Genomic DNA, 21,903 nt, shown 5'->3' with positions numbered 1-21,903 from the left:
CCACGTGAAAGACCAATACAAAGTGGTGTACACGTGAGAAATTGAACGAAAATCATACATAATTCCAAACATTTTTTACAAATAAATAACTGCAAAGTGGGTTGTGCGTAATTATTCAGCCCCCTTTGGTCTGAGTGCAGTCAGTTGCCCATAGACATTGCCTGATGAGTGCTAATGACTAAATAGAGTGCACCTGTGTGTAATCTAATATCAGTACAAATACAGCTGCTCTGTGACGGCCTCAGAGGTTGTCTAAGAGAATATTGGGAGCAACAATATCATGAAGTCCAAAGAACACACCAGACAGGTCAGGGATAAAGTTATTGAGAAATTTAATAGCAGGCTTAGGCTACAAAAAGATTTCCAAAGCCTTGAACATCCCATGGAGCATTGTTCAAGCGATCATTCAGAAATGGAAGGAGTATGGCACAACTGTAAACCTACCAAGACAAGGCCGTCCACCTAAACTCACAGTATGATCAAGAAGAGCGCTGATCAGAAATGCAGTCAAGAGGCCAATGGTGACTCTGGATGAGCTGCAGAGATCTACAGCTCAGGTGGGGAAATCTGTCCATAGGACAACTATTAGTCGTGCACTGCACAAAGTTGGCCTTTATGGAAGAGTGGCAAGAAGAAAGCCATTGTCAACAGAAAAGCATAAGAAGTCCCGTTTGCAGTTTGCCACAAGCCATGTAGGGAACACAGCAAACATGTGGAAGAAGATGCTCTGGTCAGATGAGACCAAAATGGAACTTTTTGGCCAAAATGCAAAATGCTATGTGTGGAGGAAAACTAAGGGCCGGTTCACATTACAAACGCGGATGGCCACGCATGTGGAACGCAACTCGTACGAACGCATGGCCATCCGCGTTTGTGTGCGTTGCATGGCTGATCCCATCACTGAAAAGTGAATGGGACAGCCACGCGTTTTAGCAAAATCTGCGTGCAGCATGCGTTCCCGGACCGCACAGGTCCGGAACGCATGCAGTGTGAACATCAGACATTGCACTCTATGCAATGTCTGATGTCGTGCGTATCGGCCACCTGCACGCGTTTCCAAAACGCGGCTGGAAACGCGTGCAGTGTGAACGCTCCCTAAAACTGCTCATCACTTCGAACACACCATCCCCACTGTCAAATGTGGTGGCAGCATCATGCTCTGGGGGTGCTTCTCTTTAGCAGGGACAGGGAAGTGTAAGGATCGGTGTCAGCACACAGAGAGAATCTGATTATTGGTGATCTGCAGTATCGCCAATAATACAGATGTCACCTGATTATTGATGATCTGCAGAATCACAAATAATACAAGTGTGACTAACCTCCGGACACCTAACACAGTAAATAACAATAACGACAGCAATAATTCACAAGATCGTGGAAATATCGACCACACGGCAGTTCCTCAGAGGTGTGGTTACCTCTGAATGGGAACCCTGTGTGTGAGATCCTCAAACCAGGCAAAGAGAGGAATCTCGGCCCCTGGCAGTAATAGTCTGCTAGGGCAGGCGTCTCGGAGAGGCAAGCCTCAGAGATAACCCTACAGTGGGAGACGTTCCGCTGAAGGGAGAAAGGTCAGACAAGCAGAGGTTCGGCAACAGAGAAGGCGGCAGCAGTATAGAAACAGAAGGCTGATTCAGAGTCGGTAAACAGGCAGGGTCGGCAACTTGAATCAGATAGGCAGAAGTACAAGAGCGATTAGAGTAAAGAGAAGTCAGGGATAGCCAGAGTCAAAACACTGTTAAATATACAAATACAATCCTAATCTAAGGTGTGACGTCCTTGGTATCAACACCTGGGAAACTGGACTAAGGTCTGAGCGCTAACACAAAATGTATTCACGACAGCAGACAAGGAGCAACAGACATCCTGCTCCTTATACTGAGAGTCATTCAGCCAGTCCGCCCAGAAGCCCAGCCAATCCGGAGACCTCCTGAGGTCAGCTGACTGGAGAGTCAGCTGACCTTCCTACGTAGGAGGTAAAAGTCCTGCCGCCTCACGCGCGCGCATGACCCTCTGCCTCTGAGTACCAGAGAGGCCAGGCCCCAGGTCAGCGCACGAACGCGCACTGAAGTCCGCCGGCTTGGTTGCGGGACCCGCCGCCATGTCGCCAGCCGCGGCAGCGGTATCCCCCCTGCTCTGTGCCAGCGGCTCCACATGTGTGGCGGAAACCGCCGGCTGGGAAGCGGAGAGCGCCGCCATGCTGCCCAGCGTGGCGGCGGTGTCTCCGCTAAACCTCACAGGAAGCTGGTCAGAGTTGATGGGAAGATGGATGGAGCCAAATACAGGGCAATCTTGGAAGAAAGCACCCTTTATACCTACCGGTAATGGTGTTTCTTTCCCGCAGCTGGGATACGTCCTTAGGAGTATGGTGACGCCCAGTCACCTGATGAAACACAAAATGGAAAAGTATAAAAAGCTCCCGCCCTCTCCAATCCCCAGTGTATCAAAGTAAAAAGACCGAACACCAGGAAAGAGAGGAGCGAAGCACCTCCTAGTGACCCCTCAACAGAAAAGACAAGGATACCAGGAAAGTACAAATAGATAGGGTTGGGTAGCGGACAGTATCCCAGCTGCGGGAAAGAAACACCATTACCGGTAGGTATAAAGGGTGCTTTCTCTAACCCTTAGCTGGGATACGTCCTTAGGAGTGATACACAAGTAATACCCACCTAGGGAGGGACTACAGCCTGTAGCACTTTCCTGCCAAACGACAAATCTTGTTGAGACAGGACATCCACCCTGTAATGTTTAACGAAGGTGGACGGACTTGCCCAAGTAGCCGCCTGATAAATTTGCTGAACTGTAGCCCCCGCTCTCTCTGCCCAAGACGTAGCCATGGATCTGGTAGAGTGCGCCCTAATGCTGGGTGGTGGAGTGGAGTCTGAAATCTTGTAGGCTAGGGAGATAACCTCACAAATCCACCTAGCAATCGTCTGTCTCGAGGCCTGATTACCCTTGTTTTTCCCCGAAAATAAAACAAATAAATGAGACGAGGACCTAAAGTCCCTGGTTCTCGCCAGATAACTTAACACAGCCCTTCTCACATCTAGGCAATGGAATTCTGCTTCCTTAGCACAAGAAGGGTTATCACAAAAAGAGGGAAGAAAGATGCTTTGAGATCTATGAAAATCCGAAGAAACTTTAGGTAGATAATTGGGATCGAGACGGAGTATAATTTTATCTGGAAAGACAGTCAAAAAAGGGTCTTTAATAGAAAGGGCTTGTAAATCGCCCAATCTCCTAGCCGACGTGATTGCCACCAGAAAGGCAACCTTAATTGTCAAAAATTTTAAATCAATGTCCCCGATAGGTTCGAAAGGCGGTTTTGTCAAAATGTTCAAGACTAAGGATAAGTCCCATTGAGGAACTACTTTCTGTCTGATTGGTGTGGACCTTTGAATGGCACGAAAAAAATCTTTGATCAACCTCTCTTGTGCTAAGGGTTTATCCAAAAGGATTGATAAAGCAGAGCACTGCACTTTCAGCGTGCTTAGAGCTAAATTCATCTCCAGGCCGTCCTGAAAAAAGTCTAAAATGGTTCCTATCTCCGCTTGAGATCTATTGCGGATTGCACAATAGGATTGGTAAACCTTCCATACTTTCTTATAAATTTTATGTGTAACTGGTTTCCTACACTTAAGTAAGGTGTCAATAACTTTATCCGAGACTCCTTTATTTCTCAAAATTAACCTTTCAGGATCCAAGCCGAGAGTTTGAACAATTCCGGCTTGGGATGCCAGAGAGGCCCCTGACTCAAGAGGTCTGGTCTCACTGGCAGAGGCAAAGGAGGTTGTACCGACAATTTCAACAGTGTGGCAAACCAAACCCTCTTTGGCCACGCTGGAGCTACGAGAATCAGATTTGCTTTTTCTCTCTGTAATTTTTCCAACACACGAGGAATCAGTTTTAGAGGAGGAAAAGCATATCCTAGATTGAATGTCCACGGGACTGATAGAGCATCCAGTCCCAGAGAATGCGGGCCCCGATGGAGGGAGAAAAACTGAGGAATTTTCGCGTTTCCCGGAGAGGCAAACAGGTTGATCCATGGAACCCCCAATTTGCCTATCAACTCCAAAAACACTTCCTGGTTCAATTCCCATTCCGCGTGGTCTAGTTCGTGGCGGCTCAAATAATCCGCCTCCCGATTTAAAGCACCCTTTACGTGAATTGCCTCGATTGAGAGCAGACTGGACTCTGCCCAAAGAAAAATTTCCGCCGAGAGGAGTGACAGATTTACCGATCTGGTCCCCCCTTGCTTGTTGATATAAGCGACTGTCGACACATTGTCGGACAGAATTAGTACATGTTTGCCGAGAATTAGGTGAGAGAAGGCCAAAAGTGCTTCCTTCACTGCCCGTAACTCTCTGAAATTGGACGAACACCTGGCTACTCTCTTGTCCCATTTGCCCTGAGCGTGGTACCCCAGGACTGTGGCCCCCCAGCCCCAGGCGCTGGCATCCGTGTGTATTCTTAACGGATCTTCTTGTCTCCACCACCTGCCCCTGGTAAGATTTAGCTGATTCAGCCACCAATGACAACTCTGCTTCACCCGAGGGGGAATCTCTACCTCCTGATCTAGAGAATCCTGTTTTTTGTCCCACACTGTTAATAACCATCTCTGCATTTCTCGACTGTGGAACTGAGCCCAGGTGACTGCCGGGAGGGAGGCTGTGAATAAACCCAATACTCTCATGATCTTCCTTATTGACACCTCCAGGAGTAAAAGTAGAGACCGAACCTCTGACTGTAACCTCTCTATCTTGGGAGAAGGAAGAAAAATTCTCCCCCTGATTGAGTCGATTGTGTAGCCCAGGAACACAATAGATTGAGTGGGATTTAAACTTGACTTCTGAAAATTTATGATCCAGCCTAATCCTGTTAGGGTCTGAATCACCTGGTCTCTGTGAGAGATCAAAGTTTCCTCTGACTTTGCAAAAATTAAGAGATCGTCCAGATATGGAACTATGGAGACAAAATATTCTTTCCCTAGAAGAAGAGATTTTACTGAAAAAATGTTTTCCATTCTGAACCTTTTGTACACTAAATAAGGATTTAGGGATTTCAGATTCAGTATGAATCTGAAATCCCCGCTGGTTTTTGTCACCAGAAAAACATGAGAATAGAAGCCCAGAAATTGTTCCTTCTGCGGAACTGGAATTATCACATTCTTTTGAATTAATTTGGATATTTCTCCCTGGAGACCCTGAGCCTTGATCGGATCCCGAGGAAGATTGTTGATGAAAACCCTGGGAGGTGGTGGAACAAAAAATTGAGGACGATACCCCTCTTTTATAATTTGGCAAATAAAAGGATTTGGATTTAAAAGGCTCCATTGATAATGAAAATAAAGAAGCCTCCCTCCCACTGGCAAGAAGTCATTTGTTTTCTTTGGGGGTACCGGGTTTTGCAAGTGCAAACCCCCCTCGGCCTCTCCCGGCAGGAAAGGACCACTTCTTCTGCTGAGGACGAGACTGAGGCTGATCCTGTTCAGCTTTCTTGAACCCCTCAAATCTCTTATTTCTTAAATTTTTGCGTTTGCTGGGAAATTGTTTGCCCTTTTCAGCAGATCTAGACAATATGTTTCCTAATTCCTCCCCGAATAATAAATTACCCTCAAAGGGTACGGAACATAATCTATACTTAGAAGTCAGGTCGCCTTCCCATGTTTTAAGCCAAAGGGCCCTTCTGGCTGCATTGATAAGGGCCGTAGTGCGGGCTGAGATACGAATAATTTCCACAGCAGCATCTGCTAAGAAGGCTACTGATTTTAACACCACCGGTAAGGATTTTACATAATCATTAACACTAGACCCCCTGGAGATATGAGATAGTAAATTATCCATCCAGACTTTCAAATTACGGGAAATACATGTAGCCGCCACCAGGCACGTGCACAGGGGGGTGCTCTGGGTGCCCAGGCACCCCCCTTTTTAAAATCTTCAAAAAGGCCCCTCTCGCTGCGCAAAATAAGCCCCGCCCCCGATCGCGATAAGCCCCGCCCACCCGCGGGAAGCTCCGCCCCCGCCTGTGACACTTTCGAGTGAAGAGGCCCAGACAGGAATCCTAGTGTGGCATACTGACCTCTCCCTCCACCTAGGACCCATACTGACCTCTACCTCCCCCAGCACCCATAGTGACCTCTCCCTCCACCTAGTACCCAGTGACCATTCCCTTCCCTAGCACTCACAGTGACCTCTCCCTCCACCTAGGACCCATACTGACCTCTCCCTTCCCAGTACCTACAGTGACCTCTCCCTCCCCCAGCACCCACAGTGACCTCTCCCTCCACCTAGCACCCACAGTGACCTCTCCCTCCACCTAGCACCCACAGTGACCTCTCTCTTACCCAGCACCCACAGTGACCTCTCCCTCCATCTAGCACCCACAGTGACCTCTCCCTCCACCTGGGACCCATAGTGACCTCTCCCTTCCCTAGCGCCCACAGTGACCTCTCCCTCCACCTAGCACCCACAGTGACCTCTCCCTCCCCTAGCGCCCACAGTGACCTCTCCCTCCACCTAGCACCCACAGTGACCTCTCCCTCCACCTGGGACCCATAGTGACCTCTCCCTCCATCTAGCACCCACAGTGACCTCTCCCTCCACCTGGGACCCATAGTGACCTCTCCCACCCCAGCACCCATAGTGACCTCTACCTCCACCTAGCACCCACAGTGACCTCTCTCTTACCCAGCACCCACAGTGACCTCTCCCTCCACCTAGCACCCACAGTGATCTCTCCCTCCACCTAGGACCCATAGTGACATCTCCCTCCCCCAGCACCCACAGTGACCTCTCCCTCCCCCAGCACCCACAGTGACCTCTACCTCCATCTAGCACCCACAGTGACCTCTCTCTTACCCAGCACCCACAGTGACCTCTCCCTCCATCTAGGACCCATAGTGACCTCTACCTCCCCCAGCACCCATAGTGACCTCTCCCTCCCCAGCTCTAGCAGTGATCCTGCCTACCCCAGCACTCACACTGACCTATCCCTCCCCCAGCACCCACAGTGATTTTCCCTCCCCCAGTGGCTGCCCTCCTGTCCCCTGCAGCACCCACAGGGACCTCCCATCCCAAAAGCAGCACCTACAGTGACCTCTCCCATTGCCAGTGCCCACAGTGGCTTCTCCCAACACCCAGCATCAACTCCCTTCTCCAGTAACCACACTGACTTCTCCCAGCACCCACAGTGGCCTACCCTTCCCCCAGCATTCACACTGACCTCTACCTCCCTTAACAGCAACTATGCCATTCATAGCAGCACCCATAGTGACCTCCCACCCCCTGCACCCACAATTACCTCTACCTCCCGAGACCCACAGTGACCTCCCTTTCCTCCAGCACCCATACTGACCTCTACTTTCCACAGCACCCACAGTTACTTCTCCCCCCAGCACCCACAGTGACCTACCCTTCCCCCAGCAACCACACTGACCTCGACCTCCCCTAGCAGCAACTATGCCATTCATAGCAGTACCCACAGCGATCTCCCACCCCCAGCACCCACAACAATCTCACCAATATTCAGCACCCACATTACACTCAACCAGTAACCCCCACTATAGCAAGCACCCAGTACTTGCACCAAGCACCCTGCACCCAATACTCACATCTGGCCTCAATATGGCACTTAGTACTTGCATCAAACAGCCACATGACACCCAATACCTGCACCCCTTCACCCTATAGCTGGCACCAAGTACTCACACCCACATGGCACAGTACTTGCACCCAGCCCCAACATGTCACTCACTACTCACACCTGCACACAGCCTCCACATGGCACCCACTCACATAACCAGTACTAGCACCCGATGTACCTGCACTCAGAACCCACATGACACACAACACCCACCCACAGCTAGCACCCAGTGCAGGCATGGCACCAAGTATTTGCACCTATGTGATACCCAGTACCTGCACCCAACACCCACATGTTTCATCTGCAGTAGTTCCAGTTGCACTAAGCCTCCACTTGGTGCCCAGCACCCACACCAAGCACTCACATATGACATCCAATACTTGCACCCAGAACTCACAAGGGACTGAGTACCTGAAAACACCTACATGATGGTTGATACACACCCATACAGCCAGAATCCACATGACACCCCGTGCCAGCACCCAGAACCCACATGGCACCCAGCATCTCCCTTTAGCACCCACATGACAACATATATCCCACTAGCCAGCACCCATCACCCATATGTCACCATGTACTCACTTCCAGTACCCACTTGGCACTCAGTATTTGCACCTAAGACCCACATACCCCCATAATCAACACCCACATGGCACAGTACTCACACGTCACCAAGTTCCAAAGCCATTATATGCACCTAGTACCCGTCCATGGCCAGCACCCAAACAGCACCCAGTACCCATCCTTGGTCCGAACCCATATGAGACTCAGTAATATCCCATGGCACACATCCAGACCACGCATGGCACTCCCTACTCACTCATGTCCAACACTCACATGGCTCCCTGTACCAATTAGCACTCACATGGCACCCACTATATATCACCATCTGCTACTCATTCAGCACCCAATACTGCATAGCACCCACTGCAAATAAACACCCAATACAAACTGGACCTTGGTACCCAAAGCAGCTTGACACAGACTTTATGTTGGCATCTCGGCACCCACTGCAACTTACCACAAAGTGAACCTTTGCGTCTTACCATCCGCTGCATCTGGGCACCCACTGCACCTTGGCACTTACTGCAGTTTTGCATCTACTAATGCTTAGCAACCACTGCATATTGGTAACCACTTCTTTGCCTGAAAAGAGGCTTGGGTGCTGATCAGAAGGGGCAGAGGTCCCAGTAATGAAAGGTGAGTTTGTGCCTCTACAGTGGGCTCCACTGTGCCCACTCTAACCCACTAACAGTGGGCACCTATCACTGCTGATTTGAGGGTGGTAGCACCAAAAGAGTTGGAAGGAGACACACCGTCTGCCTGATACTGCTACAAAGGTGTGTGTGTGTGTGTGTGTGTGTGGGGGGGCATAAGACTGTCTTATGCTTTATGGAGAGGGGGTATTACATACACAATTTAGCACGATTTATCGATTTCAAATTTGAGCACCACACCCTTGAGGATTCTCTGCATGGCCCTGCCCCTTCCTGCAGCACCCTCACTGACCTCTACTTTTCCCATCAGCCACCCCTTCCCCTCATAGCTGGCACCCAGTACTCACACTCACATGACACCAAGTATCTGCACCCAGGACTAAAATTGCACCCAGTACTCACACCTGCACAGCTTCCACATGGCACCCACTATCTGCACCAAGCACCCACTTAACCCGTACCCGCACCCAAAGTACCTGCATTCAAAACCCATGTGATGCCCAAAGCCCACCCTTAGCCAGCACCCAGTACAGGCATGGCGCCAAGTATTCGCACCCATGTCACACCAAGTCCCTGCACCCAGCACCCACATGCCATCCAGTACATGCACCCAGATCTTACATGGCACTAAGTTCTTGCAATCAACACCCGCATGACACTCGATACCCAACCATAGCCAGAACCCACATGACACTCAGTACTTACACCCAGAACTCACATGGCACTAAGTACTTGCAATCAACACCCACATGACACTCGATACCCAACCATAGCCAGAACCCACATGACACTCAGCACTTACATCCAGAACCCACATGGCATCCATCATCTGCATTCAGCAGCATGACAATCAATACCCCCCTAGCCAGAAACGAGGAGGGGGGCATGCGGGGGAAGGCATTGACAGGCCCCTTTTTTTAAATTTGAGCACCCCCCACTTAAGGACCCTCTGCACGGCCCTGGCCGCCACTCCCGGAACAAAAGCAAAGGAAGCCGACTCCCATGCTTTCTTTAATAATACCTCAATCCTTTTATCCATTGAATCCTTCAAAATACCTGCATCTTCAAATGATAAATCAGCATTCTTTGAATATTTGGATAAGGAGGCATCAATTTTAGGACATTTAGTGAATTTATCCATGTCCGGCGGAGCAAACGGATATTTCCTTTTAGCAGATTTTGGAATAAAAACACGCCTCTCAGGCTCCTTCCACTGAGAGGAAATAATATCTTTAAGGGATTGATGAAAAGGAAAAACCCGACCAGATTGCTGCGCCAGACCGGAGTAAACCTGATCCTGAGCCGCCCCCTCGGCCTCCCCTGGGAGGTGGAGCTCTTCCCTCAAAATCCTCCTCCTCCTCCTCCACCCCCCCAATGGGAATAAAGGGATCCACCGGGAGACCCCCGGAAGGACCAGGAGTGGCATCCGGAGGACCAGGAGAAGGAACAGATCCCGAAGGAAACGTAGAAGGAATAGCAGCCGGCCCAGGGGGAATGGATGGAATAATAGATTCTCTGAACCTGTCAAATGCCACTGTCATATCTTTCCTAACAGATCGAATCACATTTTTAAAAATAGAAGAGGACTCAGAGGCTATCACAGTGTCAATACAAGTTTGACATAGGGTTTTAGCATAGCCAGCAGGTAATTTAGAAGAACACTGGCAGCACTTTTTTAATCTGGATTTGCCAGATCCACCAGATTTAGACTCCACTCCCTGAAAACAAACAACAGGAGAGAAAAAGGGAGACATAGAACAACCCTAGTTAAAATTACTGCACAGTGAAAACCAGGGTTATATAACAGGGAGACCAAATCTCCCACTTACCACACCCTCAGGCTGTGAAGCCGATGCTGGAGATGTGGACGCTACTGCGGCTGTAGAATTGCTTTCTGCCGGCAGCGCTGCCGCGGGGGCTCCTGAGGAGGTAGACATCACCACAGGTTTGGCAGCAGGAACCTCCGTCACTGCGCGGCCATCAGCGCGGCGCTCGTTGAAATAATCCAGGAAGGCCCCGCATTGATTACCACTTCCGGCCCGCTCTCCCCTCTTCCGCCGGAAGTACGCGTGCGCCTCACTTGCCGGAATCCACATAAAGCCGGCATAGGTGAATCGCGCAGGAGGAAGGAAAACTACTGGCCCGCCCACCTATCCAGGCGTCCAGCGCGTAATGGCGGCACATGAGACCCGAGACTCCTCTCCTGCTCAGCTGTCCTCCGCCAGAGATCCCCCTCCAGGTAAACCTTCTCACCCTCTGGTGAGAAAGGAAAAAACAACAAACGGGAGCAGAACTTTCCCCTGTGTTTCCGGGCAGAAACACAAAATAAACTGGGGATTGGAGAGGGTGGGAGCTTTTTATACTTTTCCATTTTGTGTTTCATCAGGTGACTGGGCGTCACCATACTCCTAAGGACGTATCCCAGCTAAGGGTTAGAGAAAACCTCTTGGAGTCAAAGACTTGAGACTGGGCCAGAGGTTCACCTTCCAGCAGGACAACGACCCTAAACATAAAGCCAGGGCAACAATGGAATGGTTTAAAACAAAACTTATCCATGTGTTAGAATGGCCCAGTCAAAGTCCAGATCTAAATCCAATCGAGAATCTGTGGCAAGATCTGAAAACTGCTGTTCACAAAAGCTGTCTGTCTATCTAATCTGACTGAGCTGGAGCTGTTTTGCAAAGAAGAATGGGCAAGGATTTCAGTCTCTACATGTGCAAAGCTGGTAGAGACATAACCTAAAAGACTGGCAGCTGTAATTGCAGCAACAGGTGGTTCTACAAAGTATTGACTCGGGGCTGAAAAATTGCACCAGAGATAATGACCAGTCTCTACTAGTACTTTACAGAAAATAATCTAATTACAGAAAAATCTTACAGAAAATTATATGGTGTGTACTAGGCATTAGAGGAGAGGAGGATGAGTGACATGCCAGCCATGCTCGCTTCACAGATCCTGATTTGCAGGGGTAGAGAGCAGCAGTTCAACCATGTCTCCCCGGGGGCAGCAGACCATTCTCAAAGCCGTTGTGGTGCCTCGAATGCTACCGGCTTCCTAGGTTTGGGCAACAGTTTTGAAATGATCACTGTACAGACACTCTGCTCTATGTTCAGCTGGGAGAGAAAGGAGGCAGCCAGTCAGTGTCATTAAGCTACAGAAAATTCCTTTCAAGGTCCCACAGTGACAACACGAATTAGGCGGCAGCAGTAATAATTTTTATTATTTAGTATTTATATAGCGCCGACATCTTACGCAGCGATGTACAGAGTATAAATTGTCTTGTCACTTAACTGTCTCTCAGAGGGGCTCTCAATCTAACCCCTACCATAGTCATATGATATGTCTATATGTATCGTTTAGTGTATGTATTGTAGTTTAGGGCCAATTTAGGGGAAGCCAATTAACTTATTTGTATGTTTTTGGGATGTGGGAGGAAACCAGGGTGTCCAGAGGAAACCCTGCAGACACAGGTAGAACATACAAACTCCATGCAGATGTTGCTGGGATTCGAGCCAGGAACCCAGCGCTGCAAGGTGAGAGCGCTAACCACTACGCCACCGTGCTGCTCAGTTCCCTCTGGTTATTGCTAGAGAGGAAGGATGTTAGTATACACAGATTTTTGGTGATTATTATGATTGATTTATTTTAGTAGTGTGTATGTGGCTTTAAATGTAATGCATATTCAGCTTTACACATATTTGTACTTTGCAGCATTCAGCTGGCTACGCAAATGCTATGCTGGCAATCTGCCTGGATTCTCCTGTTTGTATAAATACACTAATAAGTATTGAATAAAAAAAAAAAGTCTTCAAACTATTTATAGGCATCATATTAGGTTTATGGTCCTTTTTACACTTTTTTTTAATTTTTTTAGGGTCCTTTTTTGGTCTCAGTTATTAACTGATTTTCAGTAATGTCTATGTTTTCCTATGACACAGTTCCCACTATATGCATTTTAACTGAAAGCTTTTACACCATGCACTACTTTAGAGGAAAAAAACACGTACCAATGCATTAAGTGTAAAAGGATTACTGAAATACTTACCTATTTGTTGATAACTATTTACTTTATCCTTAGTAACATGTTGAGTAATAAATGCATATCTTTCGATTTCACGATAAGAAAAAGAGGAGAATAAAGATCAAGAATATAATTATTATAATTCAGTATTTTATATAACGACAACATCTTCCACAGCGCTTTACAGAGTATATTGTCTCATCACTTACCTGTCCCTCAGAGGGGCTCACAATCTAATCCCTATCATAGTCATATGTATGTGTCTTGTGGTGTGTGTATCATAGACAAGGGCCAATTTAGGGGAAGCCATTTAACTTACCGTATCTATCTATGCAAGAATAAATGAAACGTGATCATCCAGTGATAAGTGTGCTATGATAAATACAGTAGGATGGTCAATACAAGCATTAAAATCATCATTTAAAAAAAATTGTAAAAATATATTTTTTAATGTTTTACCGTTTATGATCAGCAAGTGATACTCATTTTCCCACTTCAAAATAAAATAAACCTAAAATGTCTTTTTATTTTCATTTATTTCACCTATAATTAAGTTTGTATTATAATGTAAGGGATTATGGCCAGGTTTTCAATGGTGTTTTTTTCCTGATTAATTACTCCATACTGGTTTCCTCTTCTGTGCGAAGGCCTCAATTCCTTCTTGTCCATCCTTCAGTGAAAGGTTCTGCAGCATGACTTGGGAAGTCAGAGCGTATGCGTCTTCCAGGCTTTGTGACATTTGTTTATAAAATGTAGCTTTTCCCAGAGCAACTACAGAGCGGCTTGCCTGGCAAATTTTTCTGGCAATCCTCATTGTTTCAGGTTCCAAGTTCTCTTCAGGCACTACTTTGCTGATGAGGCCATGCAGCAAAGCATCATGGGCGGATATTGGTTCACCAGTAAATAGCATTTCCAAGGCAACCTGGAAGATAAAATCATGCAGATTGGCAGTAGATTTGCCTTTGTAACAGTTCAACAAAATGTACTAATAATGTGACCAATCATATAAAAAAGCTAAAAATATATAGAAAATGGACACGAATTAGTTGAGCATGCATGCTTCTGCAGCAGAGAAGCCCGGACAGATATCCACTGTGTCATCTATATTTTGAGGTAAACAACTGTAAGTAGAAATGGTCCATCTAGAAAATGATAGGTAGATGGAGTTTGCTGGTATGTACATACATAATACCTGCAAAGCTATGTATACACGCTAGATTGTTGTCACCTAAATCAGATGTTTGTGATGATCTTGGAGGGGCCACTGTACTCAAGCTAGTGCCATATCTTTCTCTCTGAAGCTTCCATTCCACCTCTTTCTATCTCTGCACTCTATCAGCAGTTATGTTTGTCTCTTCGTATGGCATACCCATCCAATCAATTATTATTCAGTTGCTTAAAGGATTGTCTTCAGTTCACCTTGTGTGTATACAATCTTATGGCCCATTCACACGGTAGGGTAAAGTTTGCCAATAACAACTGGCTCTGCCAATAATGTGTCCGAGGGACAGCCAATAGCTTTGCTCTAACCACTCAACCTGCCTGCAGTGTGAGGTCACCCCTGTGCCGCTCCATTGGCCCTCCACAGAGCCGGATTAAGGCTAAATGGGGCCCTAAGCAAAGTAATTGATTTGGGCCCCCCATCATGTCGTAATAGAATCAAAAGATGCAGCTGCACAGCAACATGCCGCACACACCGGGGCAGCCGAGCTACTGGTTGCTATGGGCAACAGCCTGCTTTCCTCTGTGGGTGCACAATGCAGGGAATAGCAGCAGCAAAATGCAGAGTGAGAGATGAATGGCTGGGACATTTGCACTCAGGGGCTGGGGCACCCCTGTGAAGAGGGCGCCAGATATCACAGCAGCAGCACTTCCCCCTGCATCTCCAGCCTGGCAATAGCAGAAAGCTCTGGACACCGCCAAACCGAAAGCTGTTCCCCAGACAGAATTACATAACCACCCCCACCACCGAACAACCGATTTCCTCCCAAACTAGACAGCCACCATGCAGCCTCCATCCCAGTGAATACGATAGTCCAGCAGAAAAGGCAGCCGCAGCGGGGGAGAATGACAGCACCAGATGACTCACATTCACCTATTGCGATCCAAGCAATAGAGGTCCCGTCATCCGGAGCCCATCTGTCTCCTCTAGAGTGCTGCCGCTCTGTTAATACTACTATTCCTACTTCCTGTCTGATCTGAGAATCAGGAAGTTCAGAGCGAGCGGCTGCACTGTAGAAGAGACAGATGGGTTTAAGGTGACGGGATCTCTATTGCTTGGATCATGAATAGGTGAGTGAGCGTTTGCCATCTGCTGCTATCATTCTTGCTGCAGCTGTGGTTCTCTGTGGGAAGGGAGGGCGGAGTGGGCAGCGGCAGAGCGCACAGTAGCAGGAGGGGGACCTAGGAGGAGAGCCTGGCTCTGAAGACAATCAGCAGCGCATGGCATCATTTGACAAGACAAGACAAATAACATTTATATTGTGCTTTTCTCCTGGCGGACTCAAAGCGCCAGAGCTGCAGCCACTAGGACGCGCTCTATAGGCAGTAGCAATGTTAGAGAGACTTGCCTAAGGTCTCCTACTGAATAGGTGCTGGCTTACTGAACAGGCAGAGCCGAGATTCGAACCCTGGTCTCCTGTGTCAGAGGCAGAGCCCTTAAAAGTGACTCCGAGCAGTGCCTGTGGGTATGCCTTTAAGCATACCCACAACTAATTAATTACATCCTCACACCTACCAGCATGATGTTTGTAATTATATCCCCCTGGGTTCCTTATATTTCATTGCATTGTGCTGAATCAAGCTGCCGACTTCGGAGAAAAGTCGTCCCGTGGCTGCGATTTCAATCGTAAAAATAGCAAAAACTAAAAGGCATAGGGCGGCCGTTTATATATCATTGGAAAGAGGAGAAAGAGAACTTTAAAATGATATGCATCTTTCCATAGTTACTGCACTGCTCAGAGTCCCTTTAACCATTATACCATCCAGCCACCGCTGACAGGATGGCGAGGGCTGGTTTATGTGCTGATGGGGCCCCCTTTGACTCTGAATGGGGCCCCAAGCGACTGCTTTTGTTGCCTGGTCGGTAATCCGGCCCTGGCCCTCCACCTCCCGCATTGCAGCAGAACATGCCTTTCTGTACTGTTCTTGAGTTTCTGTACTTATCTCCTGAGTTTTCTCCTAGGTGATATTTTTACATCCTGTCAATAGAGATGGCTCAAACCTCCCATTTTTGGTTCGCGAACCTCGATCGCGAACTTCCGCAAAAGTTCGGTTTGCATGAACTTTCGCGAATCGCAATAGACTTCAATGGGGAGGCGAACTTTGAAAACTAGAAACATTTATGCTGGCCACAAAAGTGATGGAAAAGATGTTTCAAGGGGTCTAACACCTGGAGGGGGCATGGGGGAGTGGGATACATGCCAAAAGTCCCGGGGGAAAAAAAAAAATCAGGATTTGACGCGCAGCAGCGTTTTAAGGGCAGAAATCAGATTGCATGCTAAATTGGAGGTCTAAAGTGCTTTAAAACATCTTGCATGTGTATACATCAATCAGGGAGTGTATTTAGTGTATGGCTTCACACTGACACACCAAACTCACTGTGTAACGCACCGCAAACAGCTGTTTGTGTAGTGACGGCCATGCTGGACTGGTGCGCACCATGGTCAGAGTGCAGGCGATGGCGTTTTTCAAGCTCATATGGTCGGGCTGAGGTAGCTGAATGACAGAACAGTGACTGAGTGTCCAGCTGAACAAATTTGGTCTGTCCACAATGAAGGAACAACCTTATTATCTTGGGTGTGCCCCACCGAGACACTCATATAGCCGGCGGTCATTGCTTCATTGTTATACGCAAGCCCCTTCACCGCGGTAAGGTAGTGATCATAAAGGGGAATTGACACATGTACATGCCTTTTGTTTTGTTGTTGCAGCTGCAGTGCAGCCAGAAAACTTAGGTACACATACCAGAAAAAAACTGTTATTAGTTTTGTTAGTGTTTTGTTAAAAATTTAGGAATCCGCCTGGAGTCCTGGACCCTGTTGGTGGTGCCGGAGAAGGGAGTCCAGTGGCCTGCAGGCAGAGATGCTGTGTGGGGAGCGACTTAGTCTTGGGGCAGGCAGTCAGGTAGAGATGCTGTGTGTGGGGACAGTCTTCGGGCAGGCCTGATTGTGCTTTGCAGACCAGGTATCCGTGGTCAGATGGACCCTTGACCCAACGCTGTGTGCCAGAGATGACACAACTTGCCTTTTTCAACATCACGGTACAGTTTGGGCATCGCCTTTTTTGAGAAAAAATTGTGGCCTGGTATCTTCCACTGCATTGTGTGGCTTTACTTTTGTGTGCTGCTTTTCCTCAGGTGGTCATCCTATTGCAGTTTGTGCTTTGTAATTATGTGCCTTCGTAAGGTAGTTGTCCCTACGCGGGTCTTGGTCTTTCCACGGCTCAACTTTAGGTGGCAGAGAGTACAGATGGCATTGCTCTCATCTGAGGCAGACACACACAAAAATTTGGTGATGGCTGCCGACGGAGTGTTAAGTGGGGTGCCAGAATCAGAGCAGGAGGAGGAAGATATGTCACGCTTCCGTGCAGAAGCGGAGGGAGATGAGGTGTTCTGTGTTAAATAGTGAACTTGACAATATTGGGGGTTGATGGCACGTGCCGTCTTCTGAACACTGTATTTTAGTCGACGAGGGCCGCACAAATTCACGACAGCGCGACCTCGAACAGACCTGCCGGGTTGCTTGCCTCTGGCTCTGCCTCTTGTTTTGTCTATATTGGGGGGAATGAAGTGAAGGGTATGCACTGCCTCGACTAATACAATGTGCATTGACTAGTATTACACTACAATGTGCAGCTGTCACACAGGTGTAGTTAACAGGTATGCACGGACTGGTATATAAAACAGTGTGCGGTCACACAGGTGCAGTGAACAGGTATGCACGAACTGGTATTACAAATGTGCAGCTGTCACACACACACAGGTACCCTGAACAGGTATGCAGTGACTAGTATTACAAATGTGCAGCTGTCACACACACCGGTACCGTGAACAGGTATGCAGTGACTGGTACAGTATATAATATAACACTGCGTGCAGTCACATAGGTGCACTGAACAGGTATGCAGTGACTGGTATCAATACAATGTGCAGTTGTCACACACACAGGTACCGTGAACAGGTGCAGTGACTGGTATATAACACTGCGTGCTTCTGTCACGCAGCTGCAGTAAACATGAACAGGTATGCAGTGATTGGTATTACAAATGTGCAGCTGCCTGTCACACATGTGCAGTGAAAAGGTAGGCACTGAATGTGCTGGGCCTGGCAGTGGCACAGTAGGAATTAGCAAGGGGCCAAGGGCCAGCTGGGGCTGACTGACAGGGCTGCATATGCAAGTGTCAGTGGGACACAAAAAAAAAAAAAAAAAAAAGACACAAGAACAACATTAGCTCTCAAAAGAGCTGTTGAGGGGTGCTTTTTAGCAATAAGTATCAGCAAGGAGGAAGCTAACAAGCCTAACAAGAGCCTAACTAAGCTTTCCCTATGTCTCTGCAGCAACTCTTCCTTCTCTAATCACTGTTGCCACACGAGTGAGGGCAATGACCGACGTAGCCTGCCTTTTATAAAGGGGGGGGGGGGGCTCAAGGAGGGAGTGTAGCCTAATTGGCTACCATGTGCCTGCTGACTGTGATGTAGAGGGTCAAAGTTGAGCCTAATGATGTAGTATAGGGTGCAGGTCGAACTCGCAGTTAGTTTGCGGTTCACCGCGAACGCGAATCGGTTCCCCGGAGAACCGTTAGGGCCATCTCTACCTGTCAATGAAATGCTTTTTACACCACAAGCAAGCAAGACAATACTCAAAATGATTTTAACTTGACTTTTTTTGCCAACATTTTCTACTTTTTTCATTGAAAAGTGCTGAAGAGTTATTTTAAAAAAGAAGAAGTTGAAAGATTATCTCCTAGGAGAAAACTCAGGAGAAACATTTAATTGCATATGGGCCCTAGTTATCTGGATAGTTCTGTGAACTTTGCCTCTATCATCTTAATCTGTACCTTGCCTACTTCTGGACTGTGCACTTGCTTTTGAGGTTGTTTTCTGCAACCCCACCAAGGCTTATTATTGCAGGCATGCCTTCATTCCTGACTAACGACTCTCCTGTGCCTCTGCCCCTGGCATCTGCACAACTTTAAAAAAATACCTATCTCCAGAGATTTTACTGTGGGACTTTGCTGTTCCTAACACTTCTCAGATAATAGTCTAGTATGACTACAGCAATACACACAGTTAAACTGCAATTCTAACAATTTCATAGATAATTTCATAAATCCTTTACATCTAAATTGATACTATAGCGAGAAAGATAAAGAGGGTGCCATATATATCTTCCTTTAAACAATACCAATAGTCTAGCAGTTGTGCTGATCTTTTTGGCTTCACTAGTATTTTAGCAGTGCCAGCTTTCCATCCACCAGCCTGACACCTCCCCAATGCTGGGTGCCAAAATTGGTTGAGGATGGAAGTGGTGCTTAGGTAAGGGTGTGGCTGCTTATTTAAAAGCATATATATTCGTTGACCCACAAAATTATGATCTAATCTTCAGAACATGTCAAGATATTGCCATTCAAGCTCAAGAACTATGTACAAGTAATGGAAACAAACAAGAATATACTGCTTACTGTGATTTGACAATCAGTACTAATGAATTCATACAAACCTTTCTAGGCACAGCTCTTCCTAGAGCAACAGCAGGAGTAGAGCAAAAAAGTCCAACATTCACACCTGGTGTAGCAAATTGAGATTTCTCAGATGCCACTGCTAGATCACAGCTAGCCACCAGCTGGCATCCAGCAGCTGTGGCTAGTCCATTCACCTGGGCAATGACAGGAACTGGAATAGTTTGGATTGTTGTCATGAGCTGCAAATAGCAGAAAGAGTTGTGAACCACTGACATACGTAATTTGAAAGAAATTAAATTTAAAATGACGAGTAAAAATAAGATAAGGCTGGTGAGCTGACTAAGCGCATGAACAGAAAGTGGTAACTGAGTCTGCAGCTTGTGCAAAAGGAAATTTGGGTATGGTATTCACATATGTATACATTGATTGGTCCATTATCAAGCTGCATCTATTTGCATAACAATTGACATAATCCTGCATGAACTCGGAAATATTTGCATCTCATTGGTCATCCCTATTGACAGGTTGTATGGGGACATAGACAGCACAACACATAGGTAATGTGGTCAGAAGAAAGAAGAGTGGCCTGGAAGAGAGTACAAAGGGAATGGGTGTGTTCAAGTTGAGAGACAATGGGTAGAAAATTCTGTCCATGCAGGCTAGGTTCACAGTGGACAGCTGCATAACTCACATGTTATAATGACTGTGAACTGCAATGGAGAGTGGTCATAGACTTTAATACAAAGCCTGCATGCAGTGAGGTAGAATACCGCAAACCGTTACTGTGAACATGCCCATAGAAATGTATGGGCAGTCGACATGCAGAATTATTCTGCAACCCAACTGACCATTGTGAACAGCGCTGCAGGGTGAGTGCACAGATAAGTGAGAAGCACACTGGGGTTGAGCCCCAGGTGAGTGAGGAAGTAATTGATAGTGGTTATATACAGGAGTTGGGACCTCCCACAGCATCTCTAGCACTCGGTCATCATCATCTGTAAAAATGGTCATTTGATCTCATTACGCCCAATTCCAAGCTGCATACAATTTGCAATAAATCTTCATGCAAGTTGGAATTGTTTACATCTTACTGACCATTACTAATCACAAGCGGCCAGTCACAGCCTGACCTACCTGCTTGGATGTTGGAGGAGCAGGCTACAGGAGAGTAGACAGACGGCTTTATAACAGAGCTGGTGAGGAGGACAGTGGTAATGCAGATGTATTTATGTGTCTGGTAGGTGGGAAGGTATAGAGGTGGATGTAAGCTGGATGTGGGTTTACAAGTGGTGTGAGATAATGTGACATATGTACCCCTTCAGGAGCCCCTCATCATCAAATCACCACTAACCAGGAAAATGAATATTCATAATAGTGATAGGGTGAGGAAAATCTAATGTATCTGGGAGCAGACATATGAGATTTGGAGGAAGTTGGATGCACCTAGCCTTTCAGTAGTCAAGCAGAACATACAGCATAGCTTTATGGTAGATGGAGTGTTTAAATACAAACATACATTCTAAGTTCATCTGAATATTCATGTTTAATGCTATCTATAGACATAATACTTTGGGATTCCAGTAGGAGGCTTCAGTTAGACAGTTTACTAAGCATAACTAAAATGACATGTATCATAATGAAATAAACATGGGTACATATAGTACCAAGCTTAATTAGAACTTGACTATTTCTTTTTTTTATTTTTTCATTGCTAAGATGATTAAAATCAGTGCTTTCTATATGGAAATGAGGCAGGCGAACAGCAGCCAAAGTCTTGTTTATATTGCCTCAGTTTACTTCATGGAGATTGTAAAGCACATCTTACCTGTATATAAAAGTGCATGCTAAACTGAACTTGCATATGAAAGTCCACAAATGTAATACCGCCCTAAGCCTGTGGCAGTACATGAATGGAGGCACAGGCAGATTGCTCTGGGGTGGTTATATGGAAGCTGTGTCTAAGTAGAAACTCTGAGAATGGAGGAATAAAATAATACTCATCTCAGATACTCCTGACAAACCTAGACTACTAATTCATTGTCATGGTGACTGTCAAGAATTCAATTGGCCAGATGAAAAAAAAATTTTGAATGAAAAAATATATATTTATATTTTCCAGACAATAAGTTTACCTTGACACAGGCTTCAAATACTTCTGCATGATGAGCCTTTCCTTGTGCCGCAGTAAATTCTTTCAGATTGTGGCCAGAAGAAAACACCGGGCCTTTAGCTGTTTGAAAAAAATAAAATAAAACAGTATGTACTGTTTTGTGGGAATTAAAATGAAAACATTTCTTCTACTACTTCTGCTTTGTTAGGTGCAATTAGAGCATGTTGTTC

At 46.8% G+C, this 21,903-nt stretch overlaps 1 protein-coding gene across 1 annotated transcript in view; it reads right to left on the bottom strand.

The window, feature by feature from the left end:
• Positions 1 to 13,003: 13,003 nt before the first annotated feature.
• ECHDC3 (enoyl-CoA hydratase domain containing 3) overlaps positions 13,004 to 21,903 on the bottom strand; it is a 31,781-nt gene continuing 22,881 nt past the window's right edge. Inside the window, exons 3-5 of the mRNA XM_068272660.1 lie at positions 21,696 to 21,793; positions 19,602 to 19,802; positions 13,004 to 13,804 (exon numbers count right to left, since the gene is read on the bottom strand). Of these exons, the coding sequence (XP_068128761.1) occupies positions 13,493 to 13,804; positions 19,602 to 19,802; positions 21,696 to 21,793 (611 nt within the window). The 3' untranslated portion in view covers positions 13,004 to 13,492. The remainder of the gene's footprint in view (positions 13,805 to 19,601; positions 19,803 to 21,695; positions 21,794 to 21,903) is intronic.

The sequence above is a fragment of the Hyperolius riggenbachi genome, chromosome 3 (genome assembly GCF_040937935.1).
Source record: "Hyperolius riggenbachi isolate aHypRig1 chromosome 3, aHypRig1.pri, whole genome shotgun sequence".
Lineage (NCBI taxonomy): Eukaryota > Metazoa > Chordata > Amphibia > Anura > Hyperoliidae > Hyperolius > Hyperolius riggenbachi.
The sequence above is the reverse complement of the archived record's forward strand: the minus strand, read 5'-3'. Positions and strand labels throughout refer to the sequence as shown.